This window comes from Balaenoptera musculus, chromosome 15 (assembly GCF_009873245.2).
Source record: "Balaenoptera musculus isolate JJ_BM4_2016_0621 chromosome 15, mBalMus1.pri.v3, whole genome shotgun sequence".
Lineage (NCBI taxonomy): Eukaryota > Metazoa > Chordata > Mammalia > Artiodactyla > Balaenopteridae > Balaenoptera > Balaenoptera musculus.
The window spans coordinates 51,023,068-51,040,128 of record NC_045799.1 but is presented as its reverse complement, the minus strand read 5'-3'; the positions used below and the strand labels follow the sequence as shown (position 1 = coordinate 51,040,128).

Sequence of the window (17,061 nt, the reverse complement as noted above, 5' to 3'; positions counted from 1 at the left end):
TCTGAGGTGAGGTACAGTGAAGATGCCCATTTTACAGATGAGAAAACAGCCCAGAGGTGATGGTGATGTGATTTGTCCAAGCACAAGTAGCAAGTAACAGCCAGTACATGGCAGAGGCAGGGTTTGACTGTGAGGAGCTGAGGGTTGGATTGAAAGGGATTCAGGGGACTGAGATTTTCAGATGGTTGTCCCCAGAGATGGGGACAGGCTCAGGGCCTGCTTATCCACATCCCTCCAGCCCCGTTTGGGTACTTCCAGACACCTAAGCCAGGACTCCATCACTCCCTGGCTGCATGCTGGAATCCCTTGGTGGGGGTTTAACATCCCCAGGCTTATTAAACCTGGGATTTGGTTTTGTAATGTTCCCTGGGTGACTCCAGTGTGTGGCCACCTTTTATCAGGGGGACCCTCATGGTCAGTGTTCAGATGAGTTTGGATGTTGGCGGGTGGGGCAGGGGTGGGTGCTTCTCCTGGACGGGTCTTCCTTGGGGCTTTGCTGGGGGTTGGGGCTGGGGGTTGGGGGCAACCAGGTTCTCCAGCGGCAGCGGCTGGGAGCTATGGGGCCATGCTGTCATCTTGCTCCCTGCCAGCTTAAGTGTTTGCCATCACGGCTGTCTCTGTGGAGGTGGGCTTCTGGCCTGCAGCCAGTGCCCACACAGTCGTTTTGGATCCACCCCACTCCTTGTTTCTCAATGCTGTGAATAAGGTTACATACGTCTCTCGTGGGCTGAGATCTGCTGGGGGGTCAGGCCCCAGCTCCTGCTGGTTATTCCCGCTTCCTCATCACCTGGCGGCGTGCTGGCCTGCAGGAGCTGTCCAGGAAATAAACGGTACTGGTAGCTTGGCCAGGGGCCTGCAGCAGGGTGCAGGCTCCCAGGCATAGCAACAGAGCCTGAGCCTGTTGCCTTGCATGTGTCCCCTTAGGCTCTGGTCTTGGGTTTTGGAGGTCCAGGGAGCTGGTGGCCTGGCCTGAGCCGGCAGGATTCCCAGGGTTGCTGACCCTGCAGCATGTGATGATGGAACTCTGGGAGGAGGGGGATGGGGAATAGAGGAGACTTCATGTTCTTGTTGACACTCTCAAGCTGCCTCTGGGAGATTTCCAGAGGACTGGGTGCAAAATGGTAAACTGGGCCCTTGGGTGCAAATGTTAAGGCCCCCTCACCCCGGTCCCTCAGGCCACCATCTGTGCTCTGTGGGCTGCCCCAGCCATTCTGCCTGTCCACCCTGCAAACCCCCTCCTCAGGGAGCAGGAGATGGGTGAGCCTTCTCTTCTCCAAGGGAGCAGGGCTGAGCTCAGAGATGCCAGGGAGCCTCCCGGGTGAGGGTGTGCGTGTCCAGGGGCCCCAGTACCCCTGCCTCCTGGGTGTCACCAGCAGCCTCCTCTAGCGGGCTCAGGCCTGGCGTCTCTGTCATCAGTGTCTCGCAGCCACCCCTCCATTTGAGACTCCTTGGCCAGCCTGAGGTGCGGCAGGACAGCTGTGTCCAGACTTGGGTGGGAGGACAGGGGCTGGCTGGTGGGGGATTCGGGGCCCCTGGGCCTCGGCATGCAGGATGGCCCAGGGTTCTGAGACCGCAGCCTTTCTTGGGTTAAGTGATGCTGCTGGGAAATGACAGCCTGAAAAAGATGACGTTACTCAGTAAAATCTTGTTGCTCTCCTATTTTTAAAGCTTTTATCTTGGAGAGTTTGAACATACACAAAAGTGGGAGGAATAGTGTGATGAACCTCATGGACCCACTGCCCTGTGGCCTGGCCTGCCCCTCCACACCTCCACCCCACCCCAACCCATTTTGGAAGCAAATTTCAGCCATCCTACTTTTAATCTGTAAGCATTTTGGAATGTATGGTGACACCTCGATCACACCTAAAACAGTGCATAATTCCCTGATAACTTTGCATGTCCAGTGTGTTCAAATTTGTGGTTGTCTCAGTTTTTTTAGTAGATTGAATTAGGACCAAGTAAGGTCCACGCAGTGGCAGTGTGGTTAGTTGATGTCTTTTAAATCTCTGTGGATGTGTAGGCTTTCCTTCCATCAGTTTCCTCTTGTGTGATTTATTGAAGAAACCGGCTCCGACGGCACCTGGCTTTTGGATTGTGTCTCTGTGTGCCCCTCTGCCCTTGGTGTTCTTCCTGTACATTGATGGTCGGGTCCAGAGCTGTGTTGTATGGTGAGCCACATTTCAAGTGCTCGAGCCACAGAGCCAGCGGGCTACCGTGTTGGACGGGATGGCATAGAGAGTTCTAGATGTGACAACACTGCTCCAGGTGCTGTCAATCATTTTCAGGTGTGGTTGCTTTTGGCCGACAGCTTTTCATTTGATGTGAGCTGCTAATTTTGGCCAGGGGCCCAAAGTGGGCCTCGTACTGTCTTGTGAATGTTTGAGTCTAGGGCTAGGCTCAGAGCAGGGACTCAATAGGCACTTGGTTCGCTGATTAAAATTTTGGGGCCTTAGGGTCTTCCATTGGCTGGGGGCACCCAGGGCCTTGCCCTTCCTCGCCTGTGCCCCTAAATAATAGGGGAGTCTCTGGGAGACTCAGCCCCCGGGGCCTGCACAGGACATGGGTGTGAGGGAAAGTGGACATCGGGGAATAGACCCCTGGGCTTGGCGTGGGCCTGGCGTGTGTGTAACGTGTTAGACTGCAGGTGTCATGCACGTGGCTGCCTTGAGGGCTGGCGGGGCAGCGGAGGGGCCTGTCTCTGAGCCCTCACCAGAGGGAGGGCCTGGCTGCCGTGTGCCTGGCCCTGTGCCAGGGGTCTCCAAGGCCCACGTCTCAGGCTTTTATGACAGCGGAGCCAGTGTTAAACCAAAAGACAGATGATGGGGAGGAGGCCGTTTCGGAGGGGCTCCCTGGAAGGATCCCCAGTGTAGGTGACATCGAAGCCAAGACTCAGTGCTCACGCAGGAGTCATGCAGGGGCTGGGAGAGAGCGTCCCAGATAGAGGGGACAGCCTGGTAGAGTCTCAGAGGTGCCAGGTGATGGAGGGGTGGGAGGTGGGGACTCTATCGAGAGAGCAGGGGGGCAGCTGCTCCCCCATTGAAGGACCCAGGAGAGAAGCGTCATGATTGGCATCTTCTAGAAAGAACACTAGCTGGGGCGTGGAGACAGTGGGTTACAGGAGGCCCTGGGTGTCCTGCGTACCCAGCTGGTCTCACCCTCACATTCCCTGAGCTGCATATGATAGCTGGCACTTGGAAATGCAGACTAAGTGCACATGTAACATTAGTTTTGTGGTAAGACACAGACTGCAGATTTGTCTGAACTGTGGACAAGAGGGCACACACTGCCTTCTGTATGAGGTCCCCTGGCAGGTCAGGCAGGTGAATGGGGAGGCTTCAGCTTCATCTGTGACACCTGGGGACATGAAGGGACCAACACCAGAGCATTCCCAGTGCCAGTAACCCTCAGGAGCCAGGCAGTAGCTGGGAGCAGTGAGGACAGCCACCATCCAGGAGGGTGAACACACCTGCAAAACGACTGCAGGGTGGGGAAAACATATGCAAACCATCTATCTGATGAAGGACTTGTAGCTAGAATACATAAAAACCCTTATGACTCAATGCTAAAAAATGGGCAAAGGATCTGAACAGACCAATCTCCAAAGGAGATACACAAATGACCAATAAGCACATGAAAAGATGCTCAGTGTCTAGCTTTCAGGGAAATGCAAATCAAAATTACAGTGAGATACCATTTCACACCCACTGGGATGGCTGTCACCAAAAGACAGACAATAAGGAGTGTTGGTGAGAACGTGGAGAAATTGGAATCCTCTTGCACGGCTGGTGGGGATGTAGGATGGGGCGGCACTTTGGAAAACAGTATGGCAGCTCCTCAGAAGATTAAGCTAAGCGTAGATTTAGCATAGGGCCCAGCCATTCTCCTCCCAGGTGTATGTACACCCAAGAGACACGAAACCTACGTCCACACAAAAACTTGTACACAAGTGTCCATAGCAGCATTATTCATAGTACCTGGAAGGTGGAAACAACTCAAGTGTCTATCAAGAGATGAATAGATACACAGAATGTGGTCTGTTCATGAAATATTATTCAGCCATGAAAAAGAATGAAGTACTGATACATGCTACAACATGGATGAGCCTTGAAAACATGTTCAGCGAAAGAAGCCAGACACAAAAAGCCACATGTTGCATGATTGCACTGATAAGAAATGTCCAGAACAGGCCAATCCATGTAGGCACAAGCAGACTAGTGTCTACAGCTGGGATGGGGGATGGGGGATGGGGGTGGGGGATTGTGGCCAAGCATTGTGGGGTTTCTGTTTGGGGGGATGAAAATGTTCTGGAATTAGATGGTGGTGGTGGTTGCACAACCTTGAGAATATACTAAAAACCACTGAATTGTAAACTTTAGAAGGGTGAGCTTTATAGTATGTGAATTATAAAACAAATCTCTGGAGAAAATATCCCAGGGGTGCACCCCGCTTCCGCAGCCGCCTTGTCTTCTCCACGGTTGCCATGAGTGGGGACTCTATGCTGAGCCCTTTTCTTGTGATGTGTTGCCCCAATGCAGTTGGGTTAGAACCACACTTGGTTCCATTTTACAGACCAGGAAACTGAGGCTCCCAGAGGTTGGGTCACGTGGCTGGTAGGTTGTGGCAGAGAGGTTATTTCATCAGCACGCTCTGGGACATATCCCTGGAACTGCATTCGGGGGCCTGGGGTACAGCACCAGTGACCTGCTTCGTCAGCAGACAGAGGTGACAGTGGGGGCATCCCTGAGTGCGGCTGGGGTATGTTTGAATGGGACCAGGTGGGCTCTGGACTCAGGCCCCAACTGCTTGCCTGGCCCTGCCCTCCCCAGCCCTTCCCACCAGCTCCCTCCTTGAAATTCCCTTGGCTGTCCCTGCTCTGGTCCTCCCCACTGACTTTCTATTTGGTTCCAGGAGGGAGGCAAGGAACACAGGAGTAGGGGACTTAGGCTCTGGGTCAGACCTGGTTCACATCCCAGCTCCTCCGCTTCCTATGTGACCTTGGCTGAGTCACTCGGCCTCTCTGAGTTTCAGTTGCCTCACCTGCAAAATGGGTACCATGAGTGGATGAACCTTATGTGGTTGTGGGGCCTCAGAGGTGAGGGTGTGTGGTGCACCCACGGGACTCGGTTGATGGTGGCCACAATAATCATAACTGTTGCCAGAGTGGCCCCCCAGTCCGTTCTCTGTGTTCTCAGAGCCCATTACCTTATACCCAAGCACTGAGTTGGGCCCCTAGGACCTGCCCTGCCTCAGAGCAGACAAAAAGCCTGAGGAGAGGTGCCCCTGAGCTGGTGCACATGTGCCCGTGACTGTGTTGCTCAGACCAAATGCTGCAGCAGATGGGAAACGCACAGATGAGCCTTGGGCAGGCAGGCTCCTACACACCCCTCAGCACCCAGTCCAGGAGGCCCCATGTCCAGAAGCCTTCCTGCCTCCTCTGGTCTGGCCTCAGAGGTGCCTTCAATGCAAAGCCAGGTGGCTGTTGGGATGTATCATGCCTGGCATGTTTCTCTTGTGTTTTTATCTGTTTTATGCATTTGTGTGTTCGATGCCTTCATGTGTGGATGTGTAACATGGTGAAGTTATGAGGCATAAACAGCACTGTGAGCTCTCGTGTACACCTTGTTCTGTGCCCTGAGCTGATGAGGCACCATTGGAATCTGCGCACACTCGAGCTGCTTAGTGCTCCCCATGGCTGCCCCGCTCACCGCAGCCCTCGTGTTGTCCCTTGAGGAGCTGACCGATGCTGGCGCTTTCGGGGCAGGTGTGCCCAGCGTGCGCAGACTCGGTCTCCCTTTCCCGGATCTCTGCAGGCCCGTCCCGTGGCTTCCGCCTCGGAGGTTAGGTTCGGTCTCCTCTCCGGCTGCTCTGCCGTCTTGTGACAGCTGGTCGGGTGGCGGTGCCACCGCCTTCGCCCCCCACCCGGGGGGCCTGTGCCGTGTGGGGACCCTGGCTCCCAAGGGGGACCCCGGCTGGGGTTTGGTTTCAAGTGAGGAAGCCATTTTGGACGAGACACACATTTTCCTTTCCGGAGCACTCTGCGGTGGCCAGCGCCACAACGGGAACCCAGCCGGGCCCAGCCCACCGAGTGCTGGAATGAAAACACCCCGCTCTGGCCGCGCTGTCTGGTGTGGCGGCCGCCGCCTGGGATGGGTGCGCTGGGGCTCACCCTCCGTGCTGGCCGGCCAGGCCGCGTGCCTGCAATCTCGCTGCCGGGCAATCGCAGCTGGAAAATGCGGCTCATGTCCTTTCTTCCCGGAACACCTCGTTCTTTATGGCTTGGCAGCTGTCTCTGCCGAAGGGCCCGGTGGTACCCAGCCGCCCGTGCCAGGGAGGGGGCTACGTTTGGGGGCCACCGTGGGCAGGGCTCTTTCTCCCTCTGAGGTGCCCATGGGCCCAGGCCTGGCAAAGTGTGTCCCCAGTTCTAGCAGGCCTGGAGTCCACTCTGGGATCCTATGGGGCTGCCCTGGAAAGGGCTCTGTCCTGAGGCGGGGCAGAAGCCAGCCTTGCCTTTTGGCTGAGGTGAGGAATGAGGGCCAGTGCTCTGGGCAAGGCTAAAAGCACCTGGGGCCTCCAGATCCTGCACCTCTAAACTGAGCCCTGTAGCCCAGTGGCCGTGCCCAGCGGCCGACTGGGTGACGGGATTGCTGGCCACGCTGGATGATGCTTCTGCCCCTGGAATTTTGGAGGCCATGTGCCGGCTCCCAGGCCAGGATGGGGAGAGCCCCGGCTACCTTTCTCCCTCACTGTGCGGACTCTCGGGAGTGACCACAGGGTGAGGAGGGCAGCCTCCTGGAGCCTCAGCATTTCCATCTGTAGAAGGGGTCGGCGCAGCCCCTGCCCTGGCTGGCTGTGATGGGCCAGAGTGCAGGGGACATCCCAGCTGAAGGCAGCACCTGGGTGCCAGCGTCCCTGGGTACTGGTCCTTTTCCTCCCCTTGCCCTGAAGAGTGGCCCCCAATCCCCAGGTGCAGGTGGAGGGGCAAGCTGGGCCCTCTCCTGGGAGGGTCCCCTCTTTCTCAGCCCCTTGCCACCCCCCCACCCCGGTCTTATTAATGCCCTGACGGCGACTGCCTCTTTGTAGGCTGATCTGGGAAGGCCCCTCTTCGGGGCTCCCTTCCTTGTCCCGGCCTATGGTTCCAGGGGGTTCCTGGGCAGGGGATGTCACCACACCAGACGCCTGTGTCTTATCCTGGTGACGATTCAGTTGTGGGATGACCATGCCTGGTGAGGGAGCCCTTAACATGCTCAGGGAAACACAGGCCACCTCCTATTCCGACGCCCTGGGACAAGGCGCCAGGGGGCTCTCGCAGGCCTTTCCCTGTCTTTGAGGTCCAGACCCCCCTTCTCTGGGCCCTAGTTTGGCGCCAGATGGGGGTGGGTGGCTCGGGCTGGCCCATCCATGCCCCTTGCGCCAAGAGCCTGCCCCCTGCCCACCCCTGCAGCTCACCCTCTCCGCATGTTTTTCTTCAGATCGGCTCTCTCTCCAAAACTTGAATTCATTAATTTAAACATCATCATTTCCGCCCCTGGAAGCCAGCCTCTCTCACCATAAATAGAAGGGAATGAAGACAGAGTGAGGTTACTAGACTCAAACTGACCCACCCCGTCCCGCTGCCAAAAGGAGCCATTACCGCGGCGTTGAGTGGGGGCACTGGGAGCCGAGCGTGTGGGTGGGGTCTGGACCAGCCTGTGGGGTCCCAGGGCGCCGGGACCAGCCTGTGGCCTCTCATCCCTTCTGCCTCAACCTGGCTCCTGAGGGGATGTGTTGGGGGTCCCCCGTGGCTGGGCTGAAGGAAGCCTGTTTCCCTGGAGCCCTGGGGCCTCCATGGAGAGGACAGGGCAGCTGAGGCTGCATTTCTGGAAGCCCAGAGAGAGCGGGAAGCAGGAGCCCTGGGCCTCGGATGGGGAGTGGGGGGCCTTCTCCTGCTGCAACTCTGTCCTGTCCTGCCAGAGGGAGGAGGCAGCTGCTGGCTCGGGCAGAGTGGTTACGTAACATCTGCAGGCGGCCCCTCCGGAGCCCATTCCCCCCCAAGCCCTGTTTCCAGCGTGGCGGCCAGCGCCGGGTGGGGTGCTGGGCTGGGGCCTGGTGCTCGCCTCCACTGCTGACCATATGCGTCTGGAATGTGCAGATGTTTCCTTGGGGGCTCCGGCTGGCCCCCAGACCTCGCCTGGCATCTGGACTGGGGAGTAGGCACCCTGGCCACTCCCCTGCCTTGACAGAGAAGGAAACTGAGGCTGCTCGGGGCTGCAGGGCAGGGTCCTGGCTTATCTGTGGCCTCTGTTTCCTCAGCTCTAGGAGGCATTGCCCTTGGAGCCACCCAGGGCTCAAAAACGACCCTCTCCTTGGCCTCCACCTTACACACCTCTTCCCACTCAGGTTTATCTAACAGCCCCCTCCCCATCTCTCCCTGCTGGGCCCTGAGACACCCTTCCCTGCCCCTCTGCGAGAACTAGGATGTGAGCAGGGGCTGGATGCAGGGGCTGAGCCCTGTGTGGGGAGGACAGGGGGAGCCACCATTGTCCACAAGATGGGGGGCCCCTTAGCACCTTCCGCTGGACACCTCCAGCTTGGTGGTGGAAGCAGAGGTTCTCCCCCACCCCCAGCTCCTGCTCAGAATAGGAAAGATTGGAGCCAGAAGGACACACTCCCCCGGGAGGCTGGATGTCTGATTTGGAAGGCCGGGGGAGTTGGGGCAGCCCAGTGCCGGGGGCAGACTGGGCTCTCCAGTGGCAGCTGGCCACTGTGGGAAGAGGAGAAGGAAGGCCCAGGTGTGGGGGCAGAACAGGGGTCTTCACTCCTCCCCCAACACACCTGTCTCGGGTCAGGAGAGGGAACAAGAGGGGACGGGCCAGGTATGAGAAAGCCCCCATCTCCATCCAGTGCTGTGGGCTAACCTGGTCCCTGGTGCCCAGGGAGGTGACACGTTGTCTTGTGCTGTTGTGGGTGTGTGCCTGTCCCCAGGTGGTGTGTGTGGTCCCCAGGTCACCCCTCCCCCTGAGCTGGCCTGACCCCTCCAGCCTTGGGGTCCCTGGAAGTTGCTGGCTTGGGCCTTGGAGGGGTCTGGGAGGGTCCACATGGCCAGAGGGTGGACCCTGCTTGGCCTAGGACCTCTTGGGTGCTGGCTCTCTTCCCAGTGGGGGCTGGCCGCTGTGGTGCTTAGCCAACCTCTGCTGCTTCTGCCAGCTCTGCTGGGCTCCTTGCGCTCCTTTAGGTGGCTCCCTGGGCTTGCTGTGTTCCCCACCGCCCCGCTTTGTAAGACGGAACCTGAGTGGGGGGCAGGGCGTCAGTGACTATGATGATGTCACCGGGGGGGGGGGTGCAGTGGAAACCCGAGGGGCTGGGGGTGGGGTGGGGCTGGCCCACAGCAGCCTTGGCATTCCCCCAGAACAGTGACGGCAAAAGCAGATGGAGAGACTTACCTGGTGGCACAGAGGTTAAGAATCCGCCTGCCAATGCAGGGGATATGGGTTCGGGCCCTGGTCCAGGAAGATCCCACATGCTGTGGAGCAACTAAGCCCGTGTGCCACAACTACTGAGCCTGCGCTCTAGAGCCCGTGAGCCACAACTACTGAAGGCCGCGTGCCTAGAGCCCGTGCTCCGCAACAGGAGAAGCCACCGCAGTGAGATGCCCGCGCACCGCAACAAGGAGTAACCTCTGCTCGCCACAACTAGAGAAAGCCCGTGCACAGCAATGAAGACCCAATGCAGACAAAAAAAAAAAAAAAATTCATAAAAAAAAAAAAAAAGACTCCACCTGCTAATGCAGGGTACACGGGTTTGATCCCTGGTCCGGGAAGATCCCACATGCTGTGGAGCAACTAAGCCCATGCGCCACAACTACTGAGCCTGCGCTTTAGAGCCCGCGAGCCACAACTACTGAGCCCATCTGCCACAACTACTGAAGCCTGTGCGCCTAGAGCCCATGCTCTGCAATAAGAGAAGCCACCACGATGGGAAGCCCGTGCGCTGCAACGAAGAGTAGCCCCGCTCACCGCAACTAGAGAAAGCCCACGCGCAGCAACGAAGACCCAACGCAGCCAAAGATAAATAAATTTATTTTTTTAAAAAAGCAGATGGAGATGTGGAAAAGTGGCTGTTCAGGGCCTTGAGGCTGGGTGAGGACTCCACCAGTGTCTGCCTCCAGAGCCCCTCCTCCAGTGTCCTCTCTGTCCCCCCCGCCACACTGTTACCCGTGGCACGCCCCTTACGGATGTTCCCAGGCAGCCCTAGCCTGTGGCGGTGCACCTGGCTTTTGTCCTGGTTCTGCCTTCAGGCTGCAGGAGCTTTGCCGGGCAGGGTCTTTCTCTGCACCATGGGCCCGGACCAGGCCCAGGTGAGTCCTGGGGAGAAGGGGCTCCCTGGGGCTGGGAGCATGGGGAGCACGTGGCCAGCACCCATGACGGGGTGAGGCTGTCTTTGTCAGTCAGGGGGAAAGCCTCCCGGGGGCAGCTGGGCCAGGCCAAGCTGGATAGAAGACTTAGCTGGGCCCAGGATGGCCAAGAGCCATGGGCCAGTAAGGCCAGGGATGATGGTGTCCTGCCAGGGTGGGCGCTGGCTGGGACACTGAGGTAGACCCGGCTCCCTCCTCCTGCCCTGGTTTTTCTGGCACCGCAGATGGCTCCCAGCAGCTGCCGCTAATGATGGATTTTCCAGAAAATGGGATGTGGAAAAACATTGTAGGGATTTTCCTTCTTTCCTCTTCTGCTTGAGGCCCTGGCTGGGGAGCTGTCCCTGGTGCCCCTGGTGGGTGTCTCATGCCTGCACTCACCCTTGTGTCCCACTGTCCTCCAGTCCCCGTCTCTGGATCATCTGACTGCCTAGGGCTTTTGCTTCTGGGCCCCTGCAGCCCGGCTTCTCAGAGGCACGGATTCCACAGCTGTCCTCCCTTTAGCCTCAGAGGAGCCCCTGCTTGAGTCTAACTGAAGTTTCTCATGGCACAGCCGTCCCCACTTGGGGCATTGTACTTGACATTGGGTGGAGTCTGTCTGCCTTTCCCTGGTCTCCTGGCCTGCCTCACCCCACCCCGGGGATGGTGTGGGTGCCCCAGCAGCCCACCTCTGGGCACACATGCTCGTGTGCAGAGGTAGAGGGCCTTGGCCTGTACTGGGAGACACCATGTGTGTGTGTCTCTCTCTCTTATTTTTTTTTAAAGCAGATGAGACTGTCCCAAATTGTTTATTAGGTAGGAGTTTTACAAGCATTGCTTCCGTTAGCAGTATCAGCAGTGCTGGAGAGCGTTGCGCCTTCTCCAGGCTGCACGGCGAGAGCCCCACCATGCTTTGGTGATCCGCTGGGTGTCAGGATTCCTTCTTGTAGCTTTATGGAACGGATCAATGAGGATAAACTCAAAGAATTTGTATGTAGAATCTTCGCCAACCGTTAAGAATCCAGGGCTCTGCGGCCGTGCATTGGCATCCTGCTCGCTCCTCAGCAACAGACTGAAGGCTTTGAGCGAACTTCAGCGGCTTAACACAGTGATGCGCAGGTGCCATGGGCTCCCTTAGGCCTGGGCGGCTGCAGCTGCCATGCCACACGCAAATCCCATGTCTCCCATATCCTGCTGGGCCTGGTCTCCCAGTCTGTGCGCTGGATCGGCCGGCTGGGGTTGGGGGGGTTGCTGCTGTGGAGGGCATGGTGCACCCCGGAGGAAGGCTGACTGCTGCCTCCCCCACTGCTCTTGGCTTGCTTGTGAGCACCCAGTTTGGCTTACCCAGTGGCACCGCCAGATGGAAGAGGGGAGCTAGGCTCCGTTGTGAGGGGCAGAGGTGACCCTGCCAGAGGGTCCCGTCACTATGTCCCCTGACCCCCAAGGGCCTCTCTGCTCCTGGAGTTCCTGGGACCCATGCTCTGGGCGTGTGCTCCCTGTCGCGCAGCCCTTGGGGGAAGGGACCTGCGTGTGCGCGCGCACACCCGCCAGTATCCAGATGGGAAACCCAGCTGCTCAGTGAGGTTGTCCGGGGCGCCTGGCTCGGGCGAGTCGGGGCGGGGCTCCGGCCCTGAGCCCACTGTCAGTGGACAGTGCCGCTTCTTGGAGTGGAGGAGGCCTTGCTGCCCTGACCTCCCCGGTTGGTGTGGGTGCTGGCCCCCCTTGCCCAGCCCCTCGCCATCTGCTCCCCTCTGAAGCCCCCGCTCTAGGTCCCGCTGGGCATCCTGTCTGCCCCCGCCTGCACCGACTTTCTCCTGCTTGAAGAGCAGAATGAAAGTGTGGGAAATGGAGGGGCCTGCCTGCTCTCAGGAGTGGGGTTATTACCGTGCACCCCTCCAGCGCTTTCTTTAGTTGAGTTTGAACAGTCATGGGGAGCGGGGGGACTGCATCTTGCAGCTGCGTTTCTCCTGCCTCTGTGGCTAAGCGGGGGTGTGAGCCACACCTGCTGACCAGCTCCTGTCACATCTCATGGGCGAGGGGAAAGACGGCTGTGCCTCGGGGCGTGCATGTGGCTGTGCTGGTGCCCAAAGCAGTCGGACTCTCAGGGCATGCGGCATTACTGGGTGGCACCCACACTGCCGTTTTGCGCTTGTTGCCGGGATAGAGCCTTTGCCAAACCAGGTGTCCCCCCAGCCTGCACGGTCAGGCCACTGGTCAGAGCAGCGGTGGGGCTGCAGGTCCTCTGGGCTGAAGCCTCCGTCCCCATCTGGTCCCAGCAGGAGCTCCAGTCGCAGCCCTGACCCTGTGGGACCCCCGTCCAGTCTCAGAGGTCCCGCTGCTGGAAGGACCCTGCCCCTTGCAGCTGTGTAGCTCTTTTGACTGTGCCTGAGGTTCTACTCACAGCCCCTCTTGAGGAAGCCTCCGATTCAGGGGAGAACTTTGGTCTTGCCCACCTTTGCCCACCTACTGCCTGTACCCTCCTGCCTGAGGCCTTACGATTTGGAGGCTGCCTGTGGCCTGCTGCCTCCCCAGGCAGGCTGCAGCCAGCATCAGCTGAGCACGTCATGTCCACATGCCGTCCGCTCAGCGCCAAGTCTCCCAATGGCTGCCCCCTATGCAGAGGGAGAGACCGGGCTCCCAGGGGTTAGCTGAGTGCGTCCACAGCCCCCCTTTCCTCACCCCCTTGGTGGGGGCCGGAGGGGGACAGGAGCCCCTTTGGGCCTGGCTTCCCTCATGTCACCTGCAGGCAGGTGGTGCCCTTCCAGAAGTCCCCCAGGTGGCCACCTGGCTGTGTTGGAAGTCAGATCACGTGAGCAGCCCGACTGAGAACTGGCCCCCAGCCAGTATTTGGGTATAGGTGGCCATGAGGCCCCATGTGGATAGCAGGTCCCCAGGAAGGAGCAGTGGTCAGGGGCTGGGGTGGGGGCCATTTCCTGAGCCTCATTCCGGAAGTGGTCCTGGACATTGAGCCAGGCAGAGGTATCATACCAGGCATCCCAGCATCACCCCTGGGCATGGTCTTGGGGTCTGGGCTGGCACTCAGGCCCCTGGCTTCCAGGAGGGCCTTGTCTTCACACCAGCCAATTCTTATTAAGTTCTTGCTGTATGTGGGGCAGCGGGAGAGAGCAAAACCCATTCCAGAGGGTGGCTGATGGAGCTGGGCTTCAGGAAACCCCTCAGGCTGCCACGGGAGCTTGGATTAGAGGGACTGTGAAGGCTGGGCGGGTGCCCGGGGATGGGGGTCTGGACCAGGCTGTGGCTTGGGTAGGGTGGGGGAGTCTGAATGTTTTAGGAGCTGGGTTGACAGGACCTGGAGACAGATAGGCCTGGAGGAGGCATTGACAGACCTTTGGCCTCTGTATGACTGGGTGGTCATCAGTGGGAAGGGCAGGCCTGGTGAGAGGCATTCTGGGGACATCAGAGGGCCAGAGTGACACCTGGAAGGGCAGAAGCTCCAAGGGTGGGAGGCCCAGGCCTCGTCAGTTTGGAGACTATGGCGGGAGGTGTAGACCTGTGGGAGCACAGGGAGGCCTGGGGGGAGCGGCAACTGGAGGTGTCCACTGAGTCAGGCTGGTCCGGGGTCCCTGCCCAGGAGGTGGACAAGCCAGGTGACTGGCCTCCACCTCTATGCCGGGCGGGGAGGTGGAATTGTTGGCTAGAGAGTGTATCCTCGGGAAGACTAGCGAGGGGCTGGGGTCATGTAGTCATTGGAGTGTAGTCACTGGTGTGTCACCACCACGTCACCTGCATTGGGGGTGATGGTAGACAAAAAGTGCTGTTGTGCTGTTTTCATTGGTCTTTCTCCAGTTGTTATGAGACCGGATGTTTTTCTGTGTATCTGTGACATTTGTATATTTTTCGTTAATCTTGCCTATTCTTATCTTTGGCCTTTTTTTTTCCCCTGGAGTAGCTTGCTTTCTTTATGGTTTGTTAACAGCATATGTGGAAGGGGGATTATGGGCCTTTAATCCATCATCTAAATTGCTAGTGCTTTTCCCAGCTTGTAGTTTGTTTTCTGATTTTATGATATTTTGTGTGGAAGTTGCATGTTTTTGTGCAGTTGGATCTTTCGGCTTTTGATGTTTTATTTCTGCTCATAGTTTCATGCTTTGAGAACCCGTGACTCTTCTCCCGTGTCTTGCACTGTGTTCGGTTCTCTGATATGGTTCTGTTGAGCTTGAGGGCCTGGGATTATGGAGATCCAGCTCTAACTCTGGTGCCCAGACCCCAGAGACTTAGCACAGGCTGTCAGTACTGCTCTGCTATGGGGTCGTCCACCAGAGCCCCCTTCCCGTTTGTGTGGTCTGTGCCACATTCCCCCCACCCTCCAGCTGGTAGCAGCTGGGCCCCTGGCCCTGGAAACCCCTGGGCTGCCTTGTGTGCTCTGAACCGTGTGTGGAGGGGTGAAGCCTGCCCTCCATGGTGCAGTCCTGCTGGGCGAGGGGGCAGGGGGTGGGAGGGGAAGGGGCAGGGCATGGATGGAGTGCTGAGGGGCCAGCTCTCTCCTGCCTCGGGCTCTCCAGATGAGAGTTCATTCAGGTCTTCCACCTCTGGCCCTGGGAAGAGGGAGCTCAGAGGGTGGGAGGCTGCAGCTGGAGAGCGTCTGAGGTGGGCCCGGGTGGACTTTGTGCCCTGCCTTGGGCCCCAGCACTGACCTGCAGCTGCTTTGCTCTCTAGAGATGTCTCCCACAACCTGCTCCGGGCGCTGGACGTCGGGCTTCTGGCGAACCTCTCGGCGCTGACGGAGCTGTGAGTGTCCCCTCCAGGGCCGCTGTGGGATTCCATGCAGTGGGCAGGTGGCGGCTGCCTGTCACTGTTGTGGTTAAGGGGGCTCGCGTCAGACCCTGTTGAATCTCTCCTTTCTTCCAGGGACATAAGCAACAACAAGCTTTCTACATTAGAAGAAGGAATATTTGCTAATTTATTTAATTTAAGTGAAATGTAAGTTTTGTTGGTTTTGGTGGCTGTCGGCAGCTGGGCCCATGGCCCCCACACCTGCCCTCTGAGCCTGCCCCGCCCCCTGCAGAAACCTGAGCGGGAACCCGCTGGAGTGTGACTGTGGTCTGGCCTGGCTGCCGCGCTGGGCAGAGGAGCAGCAGGTCCGCGTGGTGCGGCCCGAGGCGGCCACGTGCGCTGGGCCCGGCCCCCTGGCCGGCCGGCCCCTCCTCAGCGGCCCCCTGTTGGACAGCGGCTGTGGTGAGTGTGGGTGGGCGGGACACACTTGTTCCCTCCCTGCCTGGCAGCTTTGGCCAAGCAGCCGGCGGGAACCCTGCCGGTTTTCAGGGGTCTCCAGCCTAGGGTGGCAGATGGGGATCGGGGAACAGCTGCATGAGAGAAATAATTACAGGGGCTGAGACAGACTGACTGGGGGAGGGGTCAGGGAGGCCCTCTGGACCAGGGGACCATGTGGGCGGAGGCAGGGAGACCAGCCTGGGGGTGGGGGTGAGTGCCACACAGCCGTTGGAGGGTCGGAGATGATGTGATCTGGGGTGTAGAATGGGGTGGAGTGCACCCTAGGGACCAGCCTGCCTGCCCCTTCCAGGTGAGGAGTACGTCGCCTGTGTCCCTGACGACAGCTCGGGCGCCGTGGCGCTGGTGGCTTTCTCAGCTGCCCACGAGGGCCCGCTGGCCCCTGAGGCCTGTAGCGCCTTCTGCTTCGCGGCTGGCCAGGGCCTCGCGGCCCTCTCAGAGCAGGGCAGGTGCCTGTGCGGGTTGGCCCGGCCTCCCAATGCCTCTTCGGCCTGCCTACCCTCCTGCTCCAGCCCCCCACTGCCCCCCACCCCCACCTGCCGGGGACCCACCCTCCTCCAGAACATCTTCCCTGCCTCCCCAGGGGCTGCCCTGGTGGGGCCCCAAGGACCTCTGGCCTCTGGCCAGCCCGCAGCCTTCCACATCACTGCCTCACTGCCAGTCAGCTCCACGCGCTGGGACTTCGGCGACGGCTCCCCTGAGGTGGACGTTGCTGGCCCGGATGCCACTCACCACTATGTGCTGCCTGGGCGCTATCCCGTGACAGCTGTGCTGGCCCTGGGGGTCGGCTCTGCTCGGCTCTGGGCAGAGGTGCGGGTGGAGGCGGCTCCCATAGCCCTGGAGCTCATGTGTCTGGCCTCTGTGCATAGCGACGAGACCCTGAAGCTCGGCGTCCGAAACCGTGGCGGCTCCGGCCTCGAGGCCACCTACAGCATCGTGGCCCTGGGCGAGGAGCCAGCCCGAGGTGGGGCCGCCTCGCCCCTGGGCCTGAGTCGGGGTGGGTGGGGCAGCCCTGGTTGGGCACACATCGATGCCCCGTCTCTCTGCCCTCTGACCCCCCAGTGGTGCATCCGCTCTGCCCCTCGGACACTGAGATCTTCCCTGGTAACGGACGCTGCTACCGCCTGGTGGTGGAGAAGGCGGCCTGGTTGCAGGCTCAGGAGCAGTGCCGGGCCTGGGCCGGGGCCGCCCTGGCCATGGTGGACAGTCCTGCCGTCCAGCACTTCCTGGTCTCCCGCGTCACCAGGTGCCTGCCCAAATGCTGCTGGTCCTCGGAGAGGCTGGGAGGTGGGGGGAGGTCCCCAGAATGCTGGGGTGGGGATGGAGCATGAGCACACTGGGGTATCTGGAGGTGCTGTGTCCGGCCAGCCAGCCTGGATCTGGGGATGAGGAGCCATGTTGTGCCCGTGGGTGGCCGTTCCTATCCGCTCTCTCGGCACAGATGT

At 59.4% G+C, this 17,061-nt stretch overlaps 1 protein-coding gene across 1 annotated transcript in view; it reads left to right on the top strand.

The window, feature by feature from the left end:
- The window catches only part of PKD1 (polycystin 1, transient receptor potential channel interacting), a 46,653-nt gene that overhangs the window by 1,220 nt on the left and 28,372 nt on the right, over window positions 1–17,061 (top strand). The window contains 5 exon segments of the mRNA XM_036824776.1: window positions 15,044–15,115; window positions 15,236–15,307; window positions 15,393–15,562; window positions 15,909–16,580; window positions 16,679–16,862. Coding sequence (XP_036680671.1) covers window positions 15,044–15,115; window positions 15,236–15,307; window positions 15,393–15,562; window positions 15,909–16,580; window positions 16,679–16,862 — 1,170 coding nt within the window.